The 25,284-nt window shown below is 46.8% G+C and overlaps 1 protein-coding gene across 1 annotated transcript in view; it reads left to right on the forward strand.

The window, feature by feature from the left end:
- Nucleotides 1-25,284, forward strand: part of LOC137346263 (complement C4-A-like) — a 156,185-nt gene that overhangs the window by 81,050 nt on the left and 49,851 nt on the right. The window contains exons 12-19 of the mRNA XM_068009725.1: nt 177-374; nt 2,110-2,304; nt 6,405-6,554; nt 9,840-9,966; nt 12,186-12,257; nt 18,615-18,809; nt 22,586-22,700; nt 24,584-24,654. Coding sequence (XP_067865826.1) covers nt 177-374; nt 2,110-2,304; nt 6,405-6,554; nt 9,840-9,966; nt 12,186-12,257; nt 18,615-18,809; nt 22,586-22,700; nt 24,584-24,654 — 1,123 coding nt within the window. The remainder of the gene's footprint in view (nt 1-176; nt 375-2,109; nt 2,305-6,404; nt 6,555-9,839; nt 9,967-12,185; nt 12,258-18,614; nt 18,810-22,585; nt 22,701-24,583; nt 24,655-25,284) is intronic.

The raw sequence follows: 25,284 nt of genomic DNA on the forward strand, positions 1-25,284 counted from the left end.
CTTTCTCGGAAGGCGGATTTCTCTATCTACATGACCAATACTGACTCTCTCAATCAATCAGGTAAAAAGGTTCAAGCATCCATTTGCTCAGGAAAGACAGGCCTTAGCTGGAGATCTGGTCAACTGCGGGTCTCCTCTTTCTAATATTCCAATGACCCAGAGTGTTGTTTGTTTAGGTGACGGCTGGAAATGGGGAACTTGGGAAAGAATTCCATGAAGGAACGGTGACGGCTCAGCTCTATCAATCTCCCAGCAAGAGTTACCTCCACATCAGGGCACCACACAGTGTCCTGAAGACCGGTCAGGACCTGAACATTGAATTCACAGCAATCGCAGAGACGGGCAGTGAAAGTGTTGATTACTATTACTACATTGTAAGTAATAGTACTCAAAGATATGAATCTTACTTGTTGAATTGAAATGGTACCAAGGACACGGTCGACAGGTATTAATAACCAGTCCAAGAGGTTTCTCGTCCATTTACACTGCGATGGGGAGTGAAGTCCAGAAAAAACACTCTCACTTGTCTCCCGTGATGTTGATTGAAGGATAAATATCGGAGAGAATTTCCCTGCTTGTCTTTAAAAAAAAAAAGCCCCACAGCACAATTTCAAAACACTTGGGAGGGCAGACAGTTTAACATGTCATCCAAACACTCCCTCGCTACCACAGCTCAATTCTCTGCAGTGGGACTTGAACCTGTGACCTCTTGACACAGAGGTGAGAGTGCTACCCATTGAGCCATGGCCAGCACATTTGTGTTTGATTGATCTTACAGTATAAATCATCCATCAAATAGGTTTAAATACTGAAGGAGTGAATCCGTATACAAATGTCCCTTGCCAAACAATGCACTGCTGTTGTGTTTTATCTGAATTCAGGGAGTTGGGATATTGTAAATGAGGATTCTGCACTTGGGCATACGTGTTTGCCCATTCCTCCCTTGCTGTCACTTCCGATCACCTGACTAATAGGAGCATGTATGGGAGAAGGGGGAGATTAGGTGCTATCCTAGGAAACGAGCCCTTCTCCAACCCTATTATCCACCTCAGTTTTCCTGCTGGTGTGTGCGTTATAATCTGCAAGATGCAGACCAATAGGTAGTCAAACAGGGACACAAAAATGCTTCATTTTTGTTGGAAAGAAGAGCAGGGACTTCGCACCCCCCCCCACCCCGCAGTGTGCTGGGCCGATATTTATTCCTTGAATAACATCACTAAAACAGATTGCCCGGTCATGGTCACATTGCTGTTTATGGGAGCTTGCTGTGCACAAATTGGCTGCCGCGTTTCCCTATATTACAACAGTGACAACACTTCAAAAGCACTTCACTGGCTGTAAAGCACTTCGGGACATCTCGAGGTCGTGAAAGGTGCTATAGAAATGCAAGTACTTTTTTTCTTCCTCTTATTTAAAAAAAGGGCTCTCACTGTTCCCACCCGGTGCCTCGCTTGTAATTAGCCTGGGTGGATGTGCTTGGCACAGCATGATGCCAGCCCATGTTCATGAGTCTGAGGAATTTACTGACTGGCTGGAAACTTCCAGATAAACAGGCCTCTCCCACATGACCCAGCAATGAGGTCATTAAAACTCCCACAGACCAGCCTGGTTCGTCTTACCCAGGATCCCCTGGGATTCCAAACCTTGGCATCGCTCCTCAGGCCTCCACTGTGCAAGTGGCCAATGTAACGACTGCCCCATCACCTTCCAGCCGAAACCACGCTGAATCCCTAACTCGGGTCAGGTGGTACCACGTGACTGACAACTGCCGCAGCTGACTAGGCAGGGCTAACAAATCCACACTCCCTCAGCAGTCTGTCCATTGCTCCGTTATAACCATCCTTTCCAATGATCATCCCCAAAGGACGTGGCAGCTGAAACCTCCAGTTCATTCTATCCTGACGCAGTGAGATACAGCAGCCAATTCCTCTGAGTTTCCCTCCATATTCTGCTTGGTTACCGCTAGGTACAGCTGCACTAAGTTGTGTTGCTAAGTTGTTTTCAATGAAGCTTTTTATTGGCTGGGTGGGTAATGGAGGCTGATTGATTTACCTGCCTTGCGTTACCACCGGATGAATTTGTACCCTGTTGCATCTGTTTTACCCGCAGCTCGTAAGCAAAGGCAGGGTGATCACCGCCGATAGGATCCGCAAGGCGGACCCTACAATGCTGCACCTTCCAGTGGTCGTAGACATGGTTCCAACCTTCCGCCTTCTTGCTTACTATTACATTCATATAGGAGGGAGGAAAGAAATTGTGGCAAATGCAGTGTGGATTGATGTGGAAGATCATTGCGATGGACAGGTGAACAAACACTAACTATTCCTCACTTGGTTTTATCGCGGAAAACTTTTTTTTGTTTAGCAGGCCGTGTCATGTTAATTCTCCACCCTACTCCCACTCTCCGTCCTCGGCCTCCAACTCTGTTCCAATGATGCTCAACCCAAGCTTGATTAGGCACTTTAGAACCTTCCTGATTCCTGGGATAGTGGGATTGTCCTATGAGGAGCGATCGAGGAGACTGGACCTGTATTCTCCAGAGTTCAAAAGAATGAGAGGTGATCTCAATGAAGCATACAGAATTCTGACAGGGCTCGACAGGGTTGATGCAGGAAGGATGTTTCCCCTGGCTGGTGAGTTTAGAACTAGGGAACACAGTCTCCGAATAAGGGGATGGCCATTTAGGACTGAGATGAGGGGGAATTTCTTCACTCAGAGGGTGGCGAATCTGTGCAATTCTCTACCCCAGAGGGCTGTGAAGGCTCAGTCGTTGGGTACATTCAAGGTAGAGATTGATGGATTTCTAGATATTAAAGATATCAAGGGATATGGGGATAATGTGGGTAAATGACGTTCAGGTAGATCAGCCATGATTGAATTGAATTGTGAAGCAGGCTCGAGGGGCCGAATGGCCTACTCCTGCTCCTATGTTCCTGGGTTTCCAACTCAACACTGAGTTCTACAATTTCAGATCATAAACACTACTTCCATTATTTTGGACTGTTGGTGACGATTCTGCTGTTACCATTTACACCACCTCTAGACACATCTTTTGTTTCTTTACTTGTCCTATTGCCACGCACTTTTGCTTTGCGCCATTTTGTCACCCCCCCCTTTCCTCCCCCCTCCCCCCCCACTATTCCAGATAAGGGAGATTGTGGCGAAGTGATAATGACACTCCACTAGTAGTCCTGAGGCCCAGGTTAATGCCCTGGGGACATGGGTTCAAATCCCACCATGGTTATGGCTGGAAATTAAATTCAATTAAAGCTGGTCTCAGTAATGGTGCCATGAAACTATCATCAATTCTCATAATCTGGTCCACTAATGTCCTGAAGGGAAGGAAATCTTCCATCCTTACCCGGGCTGGCCTACGTGACTCCGGCCCCACGGCAATGTGCTTGACTCTAACGGCCCTCTGAAGTGGCTTCGTGAGCTACTCAGTTGTCAAGGGCAATCAGAGATGGGCAACAACTGCTGACCTTGCGAGTGATGCCCACATCCCATGAAAGAATTAAAAAAAGACCTTCCCTTTTGTTCTTTTTTATCACTGGTTCACCAATAGGGAACTCAGGCGGATGTTCACTAATTGCTTTTCTTACTTTGGTGAAATTTGTCTTGATTTCGCACCAGTGGTGGAGCCAGGCGCGATTGGGGTGAGAAATTGGGAAATTGAGGGTGCTTTGTTGACGATTTTCCCTCCAATTTTTCTCCCAAGGGCCTGGAGATAATTTTCTCTACAGGGTAGAATTCCTGATGGGCATCTGTTGTACTTTCAGTCCTGTGGAGTTGCTTATTCCAACCTGATGGCTTGTCGGCCTGACTCTCAGTCTGACAGCTCCATTCTCTGTACAGTGTCCTTTTGCCTGACATTGTGTATTGACGTGTTCCCTTGCTCTCTCTCCTGTTACGGGACAATGGGCTGAATTTTATCGTGGGCTTCAGGACCGCAATGTCGGGCTGAAAAGCAGGTTCTGAGCCCACACTTGTTGGCAGCGGGACTGGTTTGGCGATTTTAACCGCAGGTGCCCTCCCAATTGGCCACCTGCAGGCTCAGCATCCACTTAAGGATGGTGGGCGGGCTCCTGATGCTGCAGGCCCAATCAGAGGGCCTCTGGTCTGAAGCCTTAGCAGCACCACCGGGAGAGGTGGGCACTGCTGGGGCGGGTCAGAGACCTTGAGGCTGCCTCGAAATGGGAGGCGCCCTCAGGCAGGTAAGTAAATATGTAAATTTTCAGGGCCAGGGTTGGTAGACCCCGCGGGATGGGAGAGAAAACCCTCTTGGGGTGGATGGTTAGTGCCGCGAGGTCTGCCTGTTGTGTCCGTGGCCCCCTCTTTGGGCCGTGCAGCTTCCGGCTCTGATGGGCACCCTGGGCTGTGGCATGGAAGCTGCCTTCATGAAGCTGGCAATCTCCGCACATGGTGGGGGGGAGGTGGTGGGGGGGTATGGGGCTGCCTTAATTATTGACCACCTCTGCCCATCTCCTCCCCACCCCTGGGAAGCTTCCCCAGCGGTGGGACAGCGACAGGAAGATGTCCTGATTCAGATCCCCGATATCTTGCCAGCACCCCCTCCCCCCACTGTCACTGTTCCCGGAGGCCAGTCAAATTCAGCCCAAAGTCAGGTCCCAGTGACTTCCACCCAGTCTGACCCCTGCCTAATAGATGGAGGTTTTTCATCTGATCTGCAATTGGATGCTTCAGTATAGACAGACAAGGGCACCAAGGACACTTGGCAGCAAGTTTAAACTGCCTGGTGCATCACATCACGCCAATGCTCCCGCTAAGCTGCCGGGGAGTGGCGGGGGGTTAGTGAGGGGTGGTGGCGGGCCTGGTGCACGGCCGTGCAGCAATCAGGAATGTGAGTATTGCTGAAAATAGAGACATGTTTTTGAAGCTTTTCATTTTGCACTCATCAGGACAATCCACAAGAATACTAATGTAAAGGGAAAGCAACAACTTTATACTGTATGAGAAGAGAGTGCTGATTGGTTGGCATATGAACTCTGATTGATAGAGGCGTTGCCATGGAGAATGCACCAGTTTATGGTGATTGACAGTTAACTGCCAAGCTTTGTTTCCGGGAGCGAAATTGGAGGGAAAATCATCAGCAGCACATCCTCTGATTGGTCAAGGCATTGCCCTGAGGAATGAACCAGTGAATGGCTGTCACTTATTTTGTTTAGCCGAAACAGGCGCAATGTGTGTACATGTTCTTTCTGTCTGCAAAGAACAGGGCCCCTGTGTGTTAATAAAATATTCAGGAATGTACTGTGCAGTGCAATAAACAGGCCGCACACCATACGAGGGAATGTTGCATCTTGCCCAATGTTAGTCCACATTGAAATCAGCAAACAGTGATATTAGGTGGGCTGTAAAACTGGCGTTTCACCTGATCCCAGGGGATATCACCCTCCCCGTGAGTTTGATTAAAATTATCTGCTTGTACTTAGCCTGAACTCCGATGAGGCACATGTGCAAATAGGACTTTCCTCAATACATCTGCTTTGCCACTGCCAGTCAACCTTTCAAATCTTCTTCACCCAAATGCTTTCTAGATTGTTAGACTTTAAACCTTTCATATATTTCCCTCTTGGGAAAATAAAACAACCGATGAGCTTTTTGTTATTTGACAGGTTGGAGAATTGATACATCATCACATTTGAGTCTTCGATGAGGGGATGAAAATAGATCACCTTCCAATTTCCCCAGCCACTCGCACTGACCATTAGCCCTAATGTTACATAGAATTACATAACATTTACAGCACAGGAACAGGCCATTCGGCCTAGCTGGTCATTGCCAGTATTTATGCTCCACATGTGCCACCCCACACCCTTCCTCACCTATCAGCAATAACCCTCTATTCCCTTCTCCCTCATATGCTAATTCCCTCTTAAATGCATCTATGTATTGGCCTCAACTGCTCCTTGTGGTAGTGAGTTTCACATCCTCCCCATTCTCTGGGTAGGGAAGTTTCTCCTGAATTCCCTATTGGATTTATTACTGACTATCTTATATTTGTGGCTTGTAGTTCCTCAGCAGTGGAAACATCTCTTTGTCTACCTTAGCAAACCCTTTCATAATCTTAAAGACCTCCATCAGGTCATCCCATCAACCTCCACTTTTCGAGAGGAAGGAGCCCCAACACGTAACGCCTCTCCCGATAAATATAACCTCTCAGTTCTGCTATCATCCTTATGCATCATTTTTGCACCTTCTTCAGTGTCTCGAGATCCTTTCTACAAACAGAGTTACAATCTGCAAATTGAGGACTAGCGGTCACAATATATGTCTTCTTAAGTTAGTTTGCCGAGCCTGTTTAATCTGTTTGTGGTTCGTACACCACCTGTCCTTCTGGTAAGTGATTATCTCAGCAATTGTCTGCTGATTTATTTTTACAGATTGAAATAAAGGACTATAATACAACCCACAGACCAGGAAGTGTGTTTGACCTGCAATTCTCCACCAACGATGCAGCTAAAGTCTCCTTTGTTGTTGTCGATTCAGCCGTGTACATTCTAAACAATAAGAACAAGCTCACCGCCAGGAAGGTAACTGGGCTTGTGTGTCGACAAACGGGAAAGCTCTTTGTAAAGGTCGCTCTTTCCTGGACATTTCCTCCGTTTATTTCTCATCAAATTGCCAATCTGCTATTTTGGAAAATATTTTCAATTTGACTTGAAATGCAAAGAGGAGAAAGATTTTTCTCCAACACACTCGCAATATCCCCACAATCAGCGATCGGATGTATGTCGTTCTGAAATATTAATTGGAGGTTTCAGCACGAAAACAAAGGTGTGGGTTTGGGTCAGGTGGGTAGGGGCGTGGGCACGGGGGTTGAAATCTTGAAAATCAGAATCTCGACACCAACCCCTCTCCAATCTGCCCCCACCCCTGCCCCGGTTTGAACAGAGGCAGCGTAGTGTGCAAGCACCCAACCCACTCCAAGGAAGGCCGAGTGGGTTTGGGTCTTGAAATAGGATAATGAGGCTACGAATCCTGTTGTTATTTAACTTCCTGAATTAACCTCAGGGCAGCCTTGGGAAACCTGGCCGCTGCACCCAGGCGAGGACTGTCAGATCCAGGATATAAAGTGCCTTTACACCTACTTGTTGCCAGGGTCCCCCCACCTTAGTGATTGGATACTGCCCCACTGGCCTTCCTCACGAGACCTCATACCTACCCTCCCCCACCCCAGGCCTCTGATCCCCTTCCCAGGACTCCAATCCCCCTTCCCAGGACTCCAGTCCCCCAATCCTGAAGCCTCTATCCTTCACCCCAAAAACCCACAACCCCCTGTTTCCAGTGGACCACTAATCCCCTTCCCAGGCCTCCAATCCCGTTCTCAGGCCTTCAAACCACTCACAACAACAAAAACTTACATTTATATAGAATCTTTAATGTAATTAATCATCCCAAGGCTCCTCACAGGAACATGATAAAGCAAAATTTGACACTGAGCCACAACAGGCGATATTAGGGCAGATGGCCAAAGGTTTGGTCAAAGAGGTAGATTTTAATGAGTGTCTTAAAGGAGGAAAGAGAGGTTGAGAGGTTTAGGGAGGGAATTCCAGAGCTTGGGGCCCAGGCAGCTGAAGGCACGGCCGCCAACCGTGGAGCGATTAAAATTCCGGATATTCAAGAGGCCAGAATTAGAGGAGCGCAGATAGCTTGGAGTGGCTGGAGGAGAATACAGAGATAGGGAGAGGGCGAGGACAAGGAGGCATTTGAAAACAAGGATGAGAATTTTAAAATTGAGGCCATTCTTATCTATGAGCGGGTAAGGAGCACAGGGGGTGATAGGGGAACGGGACTTGGTGCGTGTTAGGACACGGGCAGTAGAGTTTTGGGTGACATCTAGTTGACGGAGGGTAGAATGTGGGAGAGCAGACAGAGGTGTGTTGGAATAGTCAATGTAGAGGTCAGGAGGGAATGAATGACGGTTTCAGCAGCAGATGAGCTGAGACAGGGCAAAATCGGGTGATGTGATGGAGGCGAAAATAGGCGGTCTTGGTGATGGCACGAATATGAGGTCAGAAGGTCATCTGGGGTCACCAAGGTTGGGAACAGACTGGTTCAGTCTCAGACATTTACCAGGGAGAAGGATGGAGTGGTTGGCTATGGGGTGAAGTTTATGCCTGGGAACCGAAGACAGTGACTTTGATCATCCCAACATTTAATTGGGGAAAATTACTGCTCATCCAGTACCGGATGTCGGATAAACGGTCTGATAATGTAGCCCTCAGGCCACTGATTCCCTCCTCGCCAGGAGCCTCCGATCCTGTGCCCCAGGCCTTCAATCTCCAGGTTTCTGGTCCCTCGCCCCACCAAGACTTCCGACTTCCCTGCCACCCATTACCCCGGGATCAGCACCACCCTCCTCTAAACCCACGGATCGGCACCCGCTCCAGGATCGACACCGCCCCTCCCACTCCCCGACCTTGCTGTGATCATCCCCCATCCCCCACCCCAGATCAAACCCTTCCCATCCACTGAGATTGAAACATCTCTCCTCCCCAACCCGGGTTCCTTTTTGACAGTCAGCTGTGGCTCAGTGGGTAGCATGCTAACCTCTGAATCAGGAGTATCCTGAGTTCAAATCCCACTCCAGAGAGTTGACCAGATAATCCAGATTGATGCCGTCAGTGCAGGACTGAGGGAGTGCTGCACTGTCAGAGGTGCTGTCTTGCAGATGATTGCTAAACCAGGTCCCCCATCTGCCCTTGCAGGTGGACATAAAGGACTCTGTGGCAGTTCTCAAAGTGTTCTCCCTGGTAACATTTCTCCCTAAACTAACATTGCTAAAACAGATTGTCTAGTCATTTATTGCACAACTGTTTATGGGATCTTGCTGTGTGTAAATTGGCTGCCACGTATACTACATTACAACAGTAACTATACCTCAAAAGTATTGGCTGAAAAGTTTCCTGAGGTTGTGAAATGTGCTATGTAAATGCAAGTTTTTATGTACTGGCAACCTGGAGGGCGTTTTATCATGGTGGGAGTGGGGGCGGGGGGGGGGCGGTCTTGATATCAGGAGAAACCGATGCCGAGATCCCCACATTGCCTCTTCTCTGGAAGGCCTGCTGAATTTAGTGCCAATCAGGCACTTAACTGGACAGCAGTGGGCTTTCCACGGGATCAAGGACCCCGGTGCTGGAAGCCCCGCCCTTGCAGAGCTGCCGACCAATCAGACTGGCAACTGTATCGCCACAGCTGAGGCGGTGGCTGGTGCTGCAAGTGCACCTGCCAGTGGCCCTGGAGCGTCGCTGGAACCAGGCCTCAGCTAGGCCAGGGTGGGAGGGCTTTTGCAGGGTGGGAGTCACGGTGGAGGTCGGGGGTCAGCAGCAAGGGCAGGGTGGTGGCCCTTACTGGGCCCGTCCCCCTTTCCCAATTTTGGTCCTTTGTTCAGGCACTAACTGCCTTTTAATGAGGGACCTCCATCCCACCCCCGGAGCCGGGAAGCAGCCCGCATGGTTCATGGTTTTCCGTACCGTGCTTCCCGTGCGGTGAACAGGGCCGTCCGCTGTATGGCTAATTGCAGCTGCGGCTGGAAGAGGTCCTTAACTGGATATTAATTGCCCAGTTAAGTGCCTCAATTGGCCTTCCCGCCCCGGATTACATTGTGGCGGAGGCAGCTTGGTGGTGGGAACGCCCCCCTCCCCCCGCCACCATACCACCGGATTTTCCGCCCTCCCTGCCTCCAAACCCAGCGCAGGTGTGAGCACAAAATTCCACTTCAAAGCTGCAGGAATGCAGCAGGATTAAAAAGCATTTGTTTTCTGAACATTTAGGACATATTTTGCAGTTTAATTTTTTTTTCACTCTGTAAATAGGTATTTGAAGCAATGAATTCTTATGATCTGGGATGTTTCTATGGAGGTGGAGCTAACAGTGTTGGTGTTTTCATGGATGCTGGACTGAGTTTCATCTCCGACGTGGATACAGCATTAATTAGACACGGTAAAACTAGCAGCATATACACATCATAGACAGACACATAGACAAACAGAAAGACAAACACATAGATAGACAGACAGACAGACAGATAGACAGTCAGACACATAGCCAGACAGATAGACAGTCAGACACATAGCCAGACAGATAGACAGACAGATAGACAGACAGCTAGATAGACACATGGATAGACTGACACATAGACAGACACATTACACATAGATAGACAGACAGACAGATAGACAGACAGACACATAGACAGATACATATTCAGACAGATAGACAGACAGCTAGATAGACACATGGCTAGACTGACACATAGACAGACACATAGACAGACACATAGACACATAGATAGACAGACAGATAGACAGACAGACACATAGACAGATACATCGACAGACAGATAGACAGGCAGACAGCTAGACAGGCTGACACGCAGACTGACACACAGACTGACACATAGACAAACAGATAGATAGACAGATAGACAGACAAACACATAGTCAGACACATAGACAGGCACATAGATAGACAGGCACATAGACAGACACATAGACAGCTAGATAGACAGACAGCTAGATAGACACGTGGATAGACGGACAAATAGACAGACAGACACAGACAGGCACATGGACAGACAGACAGACAGATAGACACATAGACAGTCAGATAGTTAGACAGACACATAGACAGACACATAGACAGACAGAAAGCAGCTCACTTCAGTTCATGAGTACACTAGTCCATTAAACATTGCTGAATGTGAATTTAGTAGAGGAATGCTTAACTGATTCTAATTACTTTCCTCTACCCACCATTTTTGTGCTAACATTGATCCAGTGAAATGAATATATTAAAATTCCGTTAAGCATTATCAGGTCAAACTGTTACACATTACTACAGAACTACCTGAAATAATATGCAGGCTGGTGTCAGCTACTGAGTTAGAACAAGGATAGAAATCCCACTGTGTCCCAGATATAGAAACCTCTTAAATATGTCTGTGAAGATTTTGCTCCATTCTGCATTTGCAGTGACATCATGAACACATTGTAAAAACTGTCCAATTGTAAGTGAAGGATAAGATGACATATTAAAACACTGGATACTGGCGACCTGCTCTGGAGTTCAGAGTGAAACCTTTTTGAAAACAGGAAAAGGAATCTCCACCCAAGCAGTTTGTTTTAGTGCCAGAGCATTCCACAAAGTCATTCGTAACCATAGCAACTAGGCAAGTTCTTACAACTTCATCATACTTTTAATGGTATCTCCTCTAAAGATAGTAAAATCTCCTCTGGCCGCTCTCCATTTATCTGAATGGAAATAAAACTCTTGTGTCTTACAAACCAGCGATCGACCGCTCCGGGGAAATAAACCCGTTGGGGTGAGCTCGACTTTGCGCGATAGCAAATTGACCTCTGGAGTTGACTATTCCAATGCCCTCCCACCTTGCACTATCCATAAACTTAAGCTCATCCAAAACTCTGCAACAAGTCCCATTCACCCCTGTGCTCGCTGACTTACATCGGCTCCCGGTCCGTCACTGTTTCAATGTTAAAATACTCCTGCTTGTTTTCAAATCCCTCCATGACCTCACCCCTTCCTGTCTCTGTAATCTACTCCAGCCCTACAATCCTCTGAGATCTCTGCACTCCTCTAATTCTGGCTTCTTGTACATTCCCGATTTTTGTTGCTTCACCACTGGCAGCCGTGCCTTCAGCTGCCCCGGCCCTAAGCTCTGCAATTCCCTCCCTAAACCTCTCCGCCTCTCGTTCCTCCTTTAAGACGATCCTTTGAATCAAACTCTTTGACCAAGCTTTTGGTCATTGATCCTAACATTTCCTTATGGAGTTTGATGTCAAAGTTTGTCCAATGAAGCTCCAGTGAAGCACCTTGGGACATTTTGCTGTGTTAAGAGTGCTATATAAATATAAGTTGTTGTCGTTCAATCGAAATTAAAAAAAAAGAGTGGAGAGATGTAAAACAGGCTGCTGACTTGTTCTCACTATCGGAAGGTGTCACGATCTAGCCCCTTATTTGCTATTTCTGGCAAAGTTGTAAATGTTTTTGCAAGGTATTGACAATTCGTTATAAACAGTGGACATGGGAAATCTTCCAGATCTGTTGAGTCCTCAAGTTGAACATAACTTGTAAGAAAGGCATTCCCCGTTGGCACTTTGGGATAGCTGTTGATTTAAGTTTTGTTTTTGATTCATTTCCAGAATATTCATGCAAAAACCAAGTCAGAAGACAGAGGAGAGCATTAAATCTACAGCGACAATATGCTGGAAAATGTAAGTGTGAAAGAACATGCTGGAACGCAATTCTTCATTTCTCTGTCTTAAAATGACATGCAAATAATGATCAATTCCATCATTTGTTTGATAATCCCAAGAACTGTACCAATCTGGTCTCCATATTCGAAAAAGCATGTCGCGGCATTGGAGAGGGTGCAAGTAAGATTCACAAGGTTGATACCAGAACTGAGAGGTTATACCAATCAGAAAAGATTGAACAGGTTGGGGTTCTTTACTTTAGAAAAGAGAAGACTGAAGGGTGGCCGACAGAGGTCTTTAAAATTGTGCAGGGGTTTAATAGGGTAGAGACCAGAACTAGGGGGCCATAAATGTGAGATAGTCACCAGTAAATCCAATAGGGAACACAGGAGAAAGTTTTTTACCCAGAGAGTAGTGAGAATGTGGAACTTGCTACCACAGGGAATAGTCAAGGTGAAGAGCACAGATACATTTAAGAGAAAGCTAGATAAAGACATGAGGGAGAAAGGAGTAGAAGAATCTGCTGAAACAAAGAGGGGGGCAAGGAAGCTCATGATGTGCGTAAACATTGGCATAACCAGTTGGGCTGAATGGCCTGTTTCTGTGCTGCGTATCCTGTCGAAGGAGCCTTGGTGCGTCGCTGCAGTGCATCTTGTAGATGGTACACAGTGCTGCCACTGTGTGTCAGTGGTGGAGGGAGTGAATGTTTCTGGATGGGGTGCCAATCAAGTGGACTGCTTTGTCCTGGATGGTGTTGAGCTTCTTGAGTGTTGTTGGAGCTGCACCCATCCAGGCAAGTGGAGAGTATTCCACCACACTCCTAACTAATGCCTTGTAGATGGTGGACAGGCACTGGGGAGTCAGGAGGTGAGTTATTGACCACAGAATTCCCAGTCTCTGACCTGCTCTTGTAGCCACAGCATTTCTGTGGCTGGTGCAGTTCAGTTTCTGGTCAATGATAACCCCAGCATGTTGATAGTGGGGGATTCAGCGATGGTAATGCCATTGAACGTCAAGGGGAGATGGTTAGATTCTAACTTGTTGGGGATGGTCAGTGCCTGGCACTTGTGTAGTATGACTGCTACTTGTCACTTATCAGCCCAAGCCTGGTTATTGTCCAGGTCTTGCTGCTTCAGTATCTGAGGAGTCGTGAACGGTGCTGAACATTGTGCAATCATCTGTGAACTTCCCCCTGCTGACATTATGATGGAGGGAAGGTCATTGATGAAGCAGCTGAAGATCATTAGGCCTAGGACATTACCCTGAGGAACTCCTGCAGTGATGTCCTGGGACTGAGATGATTGACCTCCAACAACCACAACTATCTTCCTTTGTGCTCGGTATGACTCCAACCAGTGGAGAGTTTTCCCCCTGATTTCCATTGACTTTAATTTTGCAAAGACTCCTTTATGCCGTACTTGGTCAAATGCTGCCTTGCTGTCAAGGGTAGTCACTGTCACATCACCTCTGGTGTTCAACTCTTTTCTCCATGTTTGGACCAAGGCTGTAATGAGGTCAGGAGCTGAGTGGCCCTGGCAGAACCCAAACTGAGTGTCACTGAGCAGGTTATTGCTGTGTAAGTGCCTCTTGATAGCACTGTCGACGACATCTTCCATCACTTTACTGATGATCGGGAGTAGACTGATGGAGTGGTAATTGGCTTGATTGGATTTGTCCTGCTTTTTGTGTACAGGACATACCTGGGCAATTTTTCACATTGCCAGGTAGACGTCAGTGTTGTAGCTGTACTGCAATAGCCTAGTTAGGGGCGCGGCTCGTTCTGCAGCACAAGTGCTTAGTTCTACAGCTGGGATTTTGTCAGGGCTTTTGCCGTATCCAGTGCCTTCAGCTGTTGTGGAGTGAATTGGATTGGCTGAAGACTGGCGTCTGTGAAGCTGGGGACCTCAGGAGCAGGCCGAGATGGATCATCAACTCGGCACTTCTGGCTGAAGATGGATGCAAATGCTTCAGCCTGGTCTTTTGCATTAATGAGAATGGGGATATTTGTGGAGCCTCCTCCCCCTGTTAGTTATTTAATTATCCACCACCATTCACAACTGCATCTGACAGAACTGCAGAGCTTTGATCTGATCTGTTGGTTCTGGGATCGCTTCACCCTGTCTATCACATGCTGCTTCCGCTGTTTGGCACGCAAGTAGTCCCTGTGTTGTAGCTTCACCAGGCTGACACCTCATTATTAGGTATGCCTGGTGCTGCTCCTGGCATGCCCTCCTGCACTCTTCATTGAACCATTGATGAACAGTTCTGATGAAAGGTCTGTAACGTTAACTCTGTTTCTCTCTCCACAGACGCTGCCAGACCTGCTGAGTTTTTCCTGCGGGTTCTCTTTTTATTTCAGATTTCCAGCAACCGCAGTATTTTTGCTTTTGTAGATTAAATAACTTAGGGTAGAAATTTGTGTCGACGTGGTGGGGGGAGGGGAGAACATAATGTTATAAGACCCAGCCAGTATCCAGCTTTGTTGAGTTTGGTCAGATGGGGCTATAGCAGCTGGTCAATACTATACTGCCCAAGACAGATTCCAACCCCATTGTATAGCTTCCCTCTTGGGTGATAGGACCTGAAGGAGACCATTCAGCCCCTTGAATCTGTTCCACCATTCAATGAGATCACTGCTGTTCCTATTTCCATCTATCCACCTTGGATCCATATCCTTTTATACCCTTGGCAATCAGATCTGCCACTCGCATTGCTGACATTATTAATTGAGCTACTGCTCAATGGCCTGGCTCTGATTTTAAGGTTCTGCCCCCCCCGTCCTAGACTCCCCGACCAGCGGATAATGTTTCTGTTATCTGACCCTATCAATTCTTTTCAAAGTCCTAAAACCTCAATCAAATCACCCCTTAACCTTTTAATTCCAGGGAATACAAGTCTAGTTTATGTAATCCTTTCTCATAGGCTGACCCTTGGACCCCTGCTAACATTCTGGTCAATTTCTGCTGTATTAAGCCAAACGTTTAACCCCCAAAAATGTACTTGTGGTCTCTGCTTATCAGTTCCTCTTCTAAAAGTCAAGCCTCAGTGGTTCAGATTTTCCAGGCCTATATGAGGCCTACCAAGGGGCCGGCACCTTTTTATTGATGTGGAGCCAGGAAGAGCACAGTGCTGCTCCCGACTTCACACCACTCCCAAAGATCCTCTGCCATCCCATCATCTGCCCCCCCTATCTCATTGTCCTCTCCCCCTCAGGCCCCCACTTATCTTCCAGTCGAGGCCAGCAAGGCAGGCCCCCCGATATTGATCTTTATAAAAGGTGTGAGCTGACTGAGGAAGGGCAATAGGCACTTCTAGCAACTCATTCCAGTCGGTTAATAAAGTCTAAGATGTAGGAGCCAGATTAGGCCATTCAGCCCTTCAAGTCTTCTCTGCTGACCACGACTGACCTCCTGCCTCAACTCCACCTTCCCGCACTATCATAATAAAGCCTGAAGCTCAATTTGGACCTGCCTGGTGCCTGGGCCCAAAGCCTCCCAGTTGAGGCGAGCACTCGGTGGACAGCACCATTCCAGGCCCGAACACAGTCCTCAAGAAATCTCCACCTCACCCTTTCCTGGGGACTCGTGAATATTAATTTCAGGGGAAATGAACAAATTTTCCACGTTCTTACCCAGTTTCCCCAGTGAGCAGTCCAAGTGTAATGTGGTGTCATGTGCCAAGTAAACCTTCTTGCACGGTGGGGTCATGTTAGTGTTGAATGTTGGTAGTGAAATGGATAATATTGAATTGGCTGTCCCTTTCCAGACTAACCATTGAAGTAAACGGAAGAAGGATCAGGCGGACAGTCTGTTGGATGGCCAATTTGATATGACCTGTTTTCTACCTTCGCACAACGCTGAAGTCCTAGAATCATTGAATGATCCACGCAAAAGGAGACCATTCAGCCCGTCGTGCCTGTGTTGGCTCTTTGAGAGAGCCACCCAATTATTCCCTCTCCTATGCTCTTTCCACACAGCCCTGTTAATTTTTTCCCTGTACGTTTTTGCCCTTTCTAGCCGTGTATTCCAGACCACAACTTGTTGCGTTAAAAATATGTTTCCTCCTGTTGCCTCTGGTTCTTTCACCAATCACCTTAAATCTATGTCCTCTGGTCCCAGTGGAAACCGTTTTTCTTGATTTGCTCTATCAAAACCATTCCTGATTTTGACCACCTCTACTAAACCTTCTCTTAACCTTCTCGGCTCTAAGGAGAGCAATCCCAACTTCTCCAGTCTCTCCACGTAACTGGAGTCCCTAACCCCGGAACTTATACGCCACCGTCAAAGATTTGTGTGCGTAAATGCCCAGGTCTCTCTGTTCCTGCACTTTCTTTTAAGATTGTACCATTTCGTTCATGTTGCCTCGATCTTCTTCCCAAAATATGTCACTTCACACGTCTCAGAATTAAATTTCATTTGCCCATTTCAGCAGTCTCTCTACATCCTCCCAAAGTCTATGGCTAGTCCCCATGCTGTTTACAACATTCCAAGGATGCCCTGTACTCCCAGATCCAGGTCCTTCATATATATATATATAAAGAAGAGCAGTGGTCCTAACACCAACTTCTATGGGGGCACCAGTCTATATCTTGCTCTTCAGAGGTGATGCCTGCACCCCTGAACCCACAACCTGCGTCATCCCCTAGCGCTGTGCCACAGGGCTGTACTGCGGCAGTGTGAAACCTCCGTTTTGAACGCTTCTTTATTCTTTCATGGAATGTGGGTGTCATTGCCAAGGTCAGCATTTGTTACCCATCCCTAATTGCCCTTGAATAAGTGGCTTGCTCGGCCCATTTCAGAGGGCAGTTCAGAGTCAACCACATTGCTGTGAGACTGGAGTCACATGTAGGCCAGACCAGGTCAGGACGGCAGATTTCCTTCCCTAAAGGCCATTAGTGAACCAGATGGGTTTTTACGGCAATCGATGATATTTTCATGGCACCATTACTGAGACTAGCTTTCAATTCCAGATTTTTATTAATTGAGTTTAAATTCCAACAACTGCCATGGTGGGATTTGAACCCGTGTCCTCAGGGCATTTGTCTGAGCCTCTGGATTACTAGTCCAGAGAAATAGGGACATAGGAGCAGGAATAGGCCATTCTGCCCTTTGAGCCTGCTCTGCCATTCTAGATCATGGCTGATTGTCTACCTCAACGTCATATTCCCGCACTATCTCCCTATCCCTTGATGGCATTAGCATTAGGCCACCGTCTCCCCCCAAATAGTTGATGCGTTGCGATAATTTTAGTTTAGTTTAGTTTAGAGATACAGCACTGAAACAGGCCCTTCAGCCCACCGAGTCTGTGCCGACCATTAACCACCCATTTATACTAATCCTACACTAATCCCATATTCCTACCACATCCCCACCTGTCCCTATATTTCCCTACCACCTACCTATACGAGGAGCAATTTATAATGGCCAATTTACCTATCAACCTGCAAGTCTTTGGCATGTGGGAGGAAACCGGAGCACCCGGAGGAAACCCACGCAGACCACAGGGAGAACTTGCAAACTCCACACAGGCAGTACCCAGAATTGAACCCGGGTCGCTGGAGCAGTGAGGCTGCGGTGCTAACCACTGCGCCACTGTGCCGCCCATAGTTGCCAATGTCTGGCCAATCTTTTTGTGCCTTGGTGCGGTGTCTGAAGACCGGCATTTACGGAGGCATCCTCAAATTCAACAGAGGAAACATTTTCATTCTTAATAATTCTTCACGGGGCAAAGATTCACAGGACGGCACAGTGGCATAGTGGGGGCGGCACAGTGGCACAGTGGTTAGCACCGCAGCCTCACAGCTCCAGCGACACAGGTTCGGTTCTGGGTACTGCCTGTGCGGAGTTTGCAAGTTCTGCCTGTAACCGCGTGGGTTTCCCCTGGGCACTCCGGTTTCCTCCCACAGGCCAAAGACGTGCAGGTTGATAGGTAAATTGGCCATTGTAAATTGCCCCTAGTGTAGGTATGGTGGTGAGGGAATTGAGGGAAGGTGGGGATGTGGTAGGGAATATGGGATTAATGTAGGATTAGTATAAATGGGTGGTTGATGGTTGGCACAGATTCAGTGGGCTGAAGGGCCTGTTTCAGTGCTGTATCTCTCTATGATTTCGGGGAAAGAAGAGGAGGATTGGGATTATAAGTGGGTAGCTCTACCCGAGAGCCAGCCGAGGCAGAATTGGCCGAATAGCCACTTTTGTACTGGATCATTCTGGCTGTATGATAATAATGAGCTCAGGATCTCGTGATGTATGACCAGCATTTGACCGAGACTGCAGGGACTGAGTGACTGGGATCCTGTTTACAGGCTGTGTCATTCATCGCAACTCGCCGAGAAATTATTGTAACAGCGTTGTTTGTTGTCTCCCCTCTTTACAGTAGACGAGTACCCATACGGCAGACTGCGGAAGTGCTGCATGGACGGCCTCACCAAGATATTAATGCTTTACAGCTGCGAGGAGAGAGCAAGACGGGTCAGGGAGCTGGAGTGTCGCCTGGTTTTCCAGACTTGCTGCGACTATGGGGTGGAACTGAGGAAGAATCAGTCATTGAAGGTGGATTCAATAGCAAGATGTAAGCTGCTGTCACATTAGGGCAGAGCTCAGCTCCGCTATTCTTCCCAATATTTGATCTGGTCACTTGGCCACTCGGCTGAGCGAGTCAATTCAATTAATTAACAAATGCACAATTACAGAAAACACAAATCACTAAACGTTGCGAGATAAGGCCGTTACAACAGCAAATCAAGTGTTCATTTTTAGAGCAATAGAATTGAAAAGTGGAGAAGTTATGTTAAACCTGTACCCAATCTTGGTTTGACCACACTTATAGTACTGTGCCCAGTTCTGGTCTCCTTATTATAAAAAGGGTATAGAGGCACTGGAGAGGCTGCAAAAATAGATTGACAAGGTTGATAACAAGATTATACCCAACAGGAGAGGATGAACAGGCTGGGTCTGTTTTCTCTAGAGGGAGGAACTGATAGAGGTCTTTAAAATGATGAAAGGTTTTGACAAACACAGAGAAAGTATTTCCACTTGTGGGGAGAGCATAACTAGAGGTCATCAATATACGATAGTCACCAGGGAATCCAGTAGGGAATTCCAAAGAAACTTCTTTATCCAAAGAGTGAGAGAATGTGGAATCCGCTACCACAGGGGATGAGGCGAATGGTATAGATGTATTTAAGGAGAGGCTCATTAAGCATATGAGGGAGAAGGAAGTAGAGGGTTATGCTGGTAGGGTGAGATGATGAAGGCTGGAGGGAGGTTAGAATGGAGCATAAATGCCGTCATGGACTAGTTGGGCAAACTGGTCCATTCCTGTGCTGTATTTCCTATGTAATTGGGACAGCAATGCACTGGGAAGCGACACAATGGGAGACAAGCAGTTATGGCAATTTTTACTTCGATTATTAGATGTAAAATGAGAGAGTCATCCAAACTTGTTGAAGGCCGGGCCTATAACGAGTGGCCAATGAGATTCCGCCCCTCTTTGTGTGCCACCATTGGTGAATTTCTATTCCCCCCCACCCCGGCATCTCTCCACGCGCTTAAAGACAAAACAAAAAGGGTGGAATTCCATAAAATATTCAGTACTTCTAGCTCAAATGTTCTGAATGTTTTTTTTTTCCATGCGTTGTCGTTCCAATTTAGTTCATTTTTGTCTCATTCTCACATGAAGGTGCCAGGGAGGGTGCAGGATTGGGGGAGGGGTGCGGTGAAAACTGGATTGGCCGGGTGGGTGGGGGCGTGGGTACACAAAGGAGCCGGGGTGGCTCTTGATGCCCATTTATGCCACCTGCCCAATAGTCTGTTGTATTGAAGCTGATGGATGTCTCATGGGCAACCGATGGGATACCCTGCGCTCTGCCCTTGCCTAGTTTCACCCCACTGATTCTAGCTTGGGTACAGGCGAGGGTATAATTTCTCTGGACTTTATCATCCTTTGCCCTGTGACTTGAGATGGGCAGTAGCATATTAACTACCTGATAGTTTCTTTGCATTCAGCGTTGAGGCACAGTGCTGCTTTGTTTCTGCAGAGCTGGTTTCCCATCACAAACTATCAGTGCCCACCCCAAACAAAAGGGAAAGACGGGTATCCCTTTTAAAGACCTGAGCAAGATTAAAAAGATGCAGAGAAAATGGAGGAGAGGAGTACGTTTCATTTTCAGCAGTGACAGACGACTTCAAGCAAACAGGGTGCCTGAGTCCAATATAATTCTGCACCCGCTCTAAGGGGAATACTGTTTTTGAGAGAATAGTGCAATTGTATAATGGGACTGTTAGCGGGAATGAATCTAGAAGAATCACTCGACACTCAGGTCTGCTCCAATGTCAAACAGTTTATTGAGTTATGCCAGCGGGGAGCAGGTCACTGGGCTGTCCAGATACCTCTCCACTGAACAAAGGAAAATCATCCATACTTATACATTTTCAAACAGTTACTCAGCCCATCCTGGCCGGACATGGTCCAATCACAATGATTATCGATTATATACATTGATTATTAGAGCCAATAGAAGCGGTTACTAGGCATAAAGTGGCTGCATGACCGGCCCATACACAGATAGGGGATTACTCATGATGTTTTCCATACCCCCTTATCTTCACCTCGTTACAATTGTTAGCACCTTTGTCAGCGTCTGCTTTTCATTTTAATTAGCCTTTTGTTTGAGATTGGATTACTCAGCTCCTGTGGAATGAGGTCAAGTTAACTGAGCCCCATGGTGCTTTGCAACCTCCTCACTGTTCACTAATATTATATTACTCAAATAATATTTAAACATTATGATATTTACGGCATGTGCCTCTGCGCTTGGGAATACTCTACAACAGGACTGTTTGCTTAATTTAAAAAAAACACACAAGATTTCTGTATAAGACCGATCAAACAAATCGGGGTTGGGTGGAGTGAGAGAGGACACCGAGTGTCTCACTTATCTGCTTCTGTGATATTGAACCATTAACTGTGCAGGCACGGAACTGACAGCCTGTGTGGACAAATTGGGGTAAAATGGGTAAGCTGAGGAAGGGTGGGAGGAGGCTTATGTGGTGGCAGGGATCTGTTGGGCCGAATGGCCGATTTCTGTGCTGTAGATTCTGTATAAATCTAGATGTAAACAGAACCAGATAGCAAGTGAGGCGTATAGCGGGCGGTTGGGAATATGCCGCCACTTTAGCATTAGCTATAACAACAACTTGTATTTATATAGCACCTTGAATGTCACTAAATGTTCCAAGGTGCGTCACAGGAGCGATTATCTCGGGAAATTTGGCACCAAGCCACATAAGGAGCTATTAAGGTAGATGATGAACAGCTTGTTCAAAAATGTTCATAGGAAATAGGAGCAGGAGTAGGCCATTCGACCCCTCGAGCCTATTCCGCCCATTCAACTAGATCGTGGTTGATCTACCTGAACGCCATTTTCCCGCACTATCCCCATATCCCTTGATATCTTTAGTATCTAGAAATCTATCGATCTCTGTCTTGAACATACTCAGTGACTGAGTCTCCACAGCTCTCTGGAGTTGAGAGTTCCACGGATTCACCACCTTCTGAGTGAAAAAATTCCTCCTCATCTCAGTCCTAAATGGCCATCCCTCTTATTCTGAGACTGTGTCCCCTGGTTGTAGACCCCGCCCCCCCCTCCCCAACCAGGGGAAACATCCTTCCTGCCTCTACCCTGTCGAGCTTCTGTACGAATTTTGTATGCTTCAATGAGATCACCTCTCATTCTTCTAAACTCAAGAGAATACAGGCCCAGTCTCCTCAATCTCTGCTCACAGGACAATCCCTCCATCCCAGGAATCAGTCTGGTGAACCTCCGTTGCACTGCCTCTATGGCAAGTATATCCTTCCAAAGGTAAGGAGACCCAGACTTCACATAATACTCCAGGTGCGGTCTCACCAGGGCTCTATACAATTGCAGCAAGTCTTCTTCACTCCTGTAGGTTATAAGGAGTGTGTTAAAGGAGGAAAGTGAGGTAGAGGGGCGGAGAGGTTTAGGGAGGGAATTCCTGAGAATAGGGTCCAGGCCGCCAATGGTGCATCGATTATAATCGGGGATGTTCAAGAGTCCAGAATTAGAAGAGTGCAGATATCTCAGAAGGTTGTGGGACTGGAGGAGATTACAGAGATAGGGAGGGCCAAGGTCATCGGACGAATTTGAAAACAAGGATGAGAATTTTAATATCGAGCCAGTCTAGGTCAATCTCACATTTTATTGGAACATTTAAACCAGCCTTTTTCATTTGGTTGCCGGTATATTTCTGACAGTGGAATGAGTGGGCCTGAAGTCTCTTTCTATCATTCGGACAGTGAAATATTTTCTTCTTGCCCTTTTTCAGCTGCTGTGCATGTAGAGGAGGAATTTTTCGATGAAACCGACATCCATGTTCGCAGTTTGTTTCCGCCCAGCTGGTTGTGGGAAACCTTCGAGGTCTTAAGCGCGGGAGATCACACGTAAGATGGTCTCATGGGATTGCACTGTGGCGAATCTAAACCGGCTTCAAATAAAAGACAAAGCTCACAATCACTTACAGCATTACCATTATAAATCGCTATTTATGTCGGTCACTAAATAGGAATAGAGGTAATATATGACTGACACACTGGAGAGAGACTTAGAAAGAAAAGTGGGCATGTGGCATTTATTGCAAGAAACGACTGAATTCAGAGTTCACATATAGAATTTTAAATGCAGGGTCACCACAAGACAACAAAAACAAGAAATGCTGGATTCACTCAGCAGGTCTGGCAGCATCTGTGGAATGAGAAGCAGAGTTAACGTTTCGGGTCAGTGACCCTTCTTCGGAACCACAAGACAATCTGTCTTGGCCCCAGCTGGAGCTTTGTGTCCAATTCTGGGCCCCACACTTTAGAAAGGACAGGAAGGATTTGGTGAATGTACAGAAGAGATTTACTAGAATGGTTCCAGGATGAGGTTATTACAGTGACACGGATAGACTGGAGAAGCTGGGGTTGTTCTCCTTAGAGCAGAGAAGCTGAAAAGGAGATTTGAACGAGGTGTTTAAAATCATGAACAGGTAAATCAAGAGAAACTGTTTCCAGTGGCTGAAGGATCAATAAGCAGAGGGCACAGATTTAAGGTGATTGGCAAAAGAACCAGAGGTGACAAGAGGAAAAACATTTTACACAGGGAGGTGGATACAGATTCAATAGTCACCTTCAAAAGGGAATTGGAGAAATAATTAGTCATTTACAGTCCTTTACGGCACAGAAGGAGGCCACTCGGCTCATCAAGTCCATGTCAAGCAGAAAATAATTGCAGGAATGTGCGACGGAGCGGGGGCAGTGGGATTAACTGGATTGCTGTTCGAAAGAGCCAACTCAGATTCGATGGGCCGAGTAGCCTCTGACTGTGCTGAACTGCTCTCTGATTCTATGATATAAAATTGGGAAGCTGTTGCACAAAGCAAACTGAACAAAGCAGAGCTTCAATGAAACCAACCAAATATCTATGGATTATTGTTTGCCAATAAGTCTCCCCTGCCATCCTCTGAGCAGCCACTGGTGAAAGGAAGTACCTGAACCACACAGGCTAGGAAGTTTCAGCTGGCATCGCCCACCTCTGTTGAGCCAATGTATGGCAGTGGGTTTCGCAGTGAGGGCTATCATTGGTCTGCGCTGTCTTGCCCTGTGGGGGTGACAATCGTCCAGTGTCCACACCCGTGGTAGCTCTCGAGTGGTCCCTGTTGGAAAGCGCAGGGACGTGATTTGGCTCAGCTCCGGTGATCAGGACACTCAATGGCGGTGAAAACGGGCATGGGCTGTGGATCCAAATGGGCGGAATCTCACTGGTCGCCCGTGATACCAGATATTCAGTTGACTTTAATCACCAGGGGACTGCAACAGTTCACCGCCACCTTCTTAAGGGCAATTGGGGATGGGCAACAAATGCTGGACTTGCCAGCGATGCCCACATCCCATTGAAGAATTTTTAAAAATCAAATATTGGGCATGCTATACGTTTGGCAACAGCGATTCCACCTGTTTTCAGCCCCTTCCCATCTCCAAAGACCTCAAAGTCACATTTTCTGTGCGAACTTGGTCAGTTCAGGGAGATAACTGTGCTTCTTGGGCACTTGCCTTGGGTGGCAGCACAGAATGGGCATTATCAGATGTTATATGCCCTGCCTAATATTTAGGTTCACTGCACTCAATGGCTCTGAGTATCAGACTGGCTGTAGAAATAGCGGCTGATTCAGTAACACCCATTTCACGCTTCTACCCAAGAAGGATTTCCGTCCTGATTTCTGCAGCCTTCTTTGGAATTTAATTTAATTGCAAGTTTTGTTTCTTCCCTCCCCGATTTTTTTTTTTAGGATAAGAAACTACATTCCTGATTCTATAACCACTTGGGAAATTCAGGCAGTTGGCATGTTTGCAAATAAAGGTAATGTTTCTTTAACTGACTATTGATGAAGCCGTGTATGATGGCCTGTTTATAATCTTGACCTATAGCAACAGGTTCAGTGTCGTTGCTGTCCAATGGGACATTGCAAATACTTCTTCTGATGAGCGTTTCTTGCAAAATTGGAAAATCTTGTGGAAATAGTTGCCAGCGGAAATTGTTTATGGCCGGAGAAATATTGGTTCGAATAGGGGCCATCACAATCCTTCCCGACACATTCTGGAAATGTCTTTTATTGTCAAGGTGTAGATAGGGTGAGATGAAACGGGGCAGGAGGAGGCTTGTATGGAACATAGCCACCAGCATGGACCAGTTGGGCCGAATGGCCTGTTTCTGTGTTGTAGACTTGGTGTAATTCTCTGCAACATAGGAGTAAAAGATTGTCTTGGTAGTGCAAATTGGCAGCATCATATCGACCAGCTGTTGTAAACACTGCCCGGTATTCTGTTGCCTTTGTCTGATTATTAAACAGGTATATAACCAGAGTCCAATGGGAGACCACCTGTCTAGAAATACCGCCCAAGGTCCATCATATATAAATGATCTTGACTATTGGAGATTTGAAATAGAATCAAATAATAAAAAAAAAATGCTGATAATGAACAACATGTT

This window comes from Heterodontus francisci, chromosome 29 (genome assembly GCF_036365525.1).
Source record: "Heterodontus francisci isolate sHetFra1 chromosome 29, sHetFra1.hap1, whole genome shotgun sequence".
Classification (NCBI taxonomy): domain Eukaryota; kingdom Metazoa; phylum Chordata; class Chondrichthyes; order Heterodontiformes; family Heterodontidae; genus Heterodontus; species Heterodontus francisci.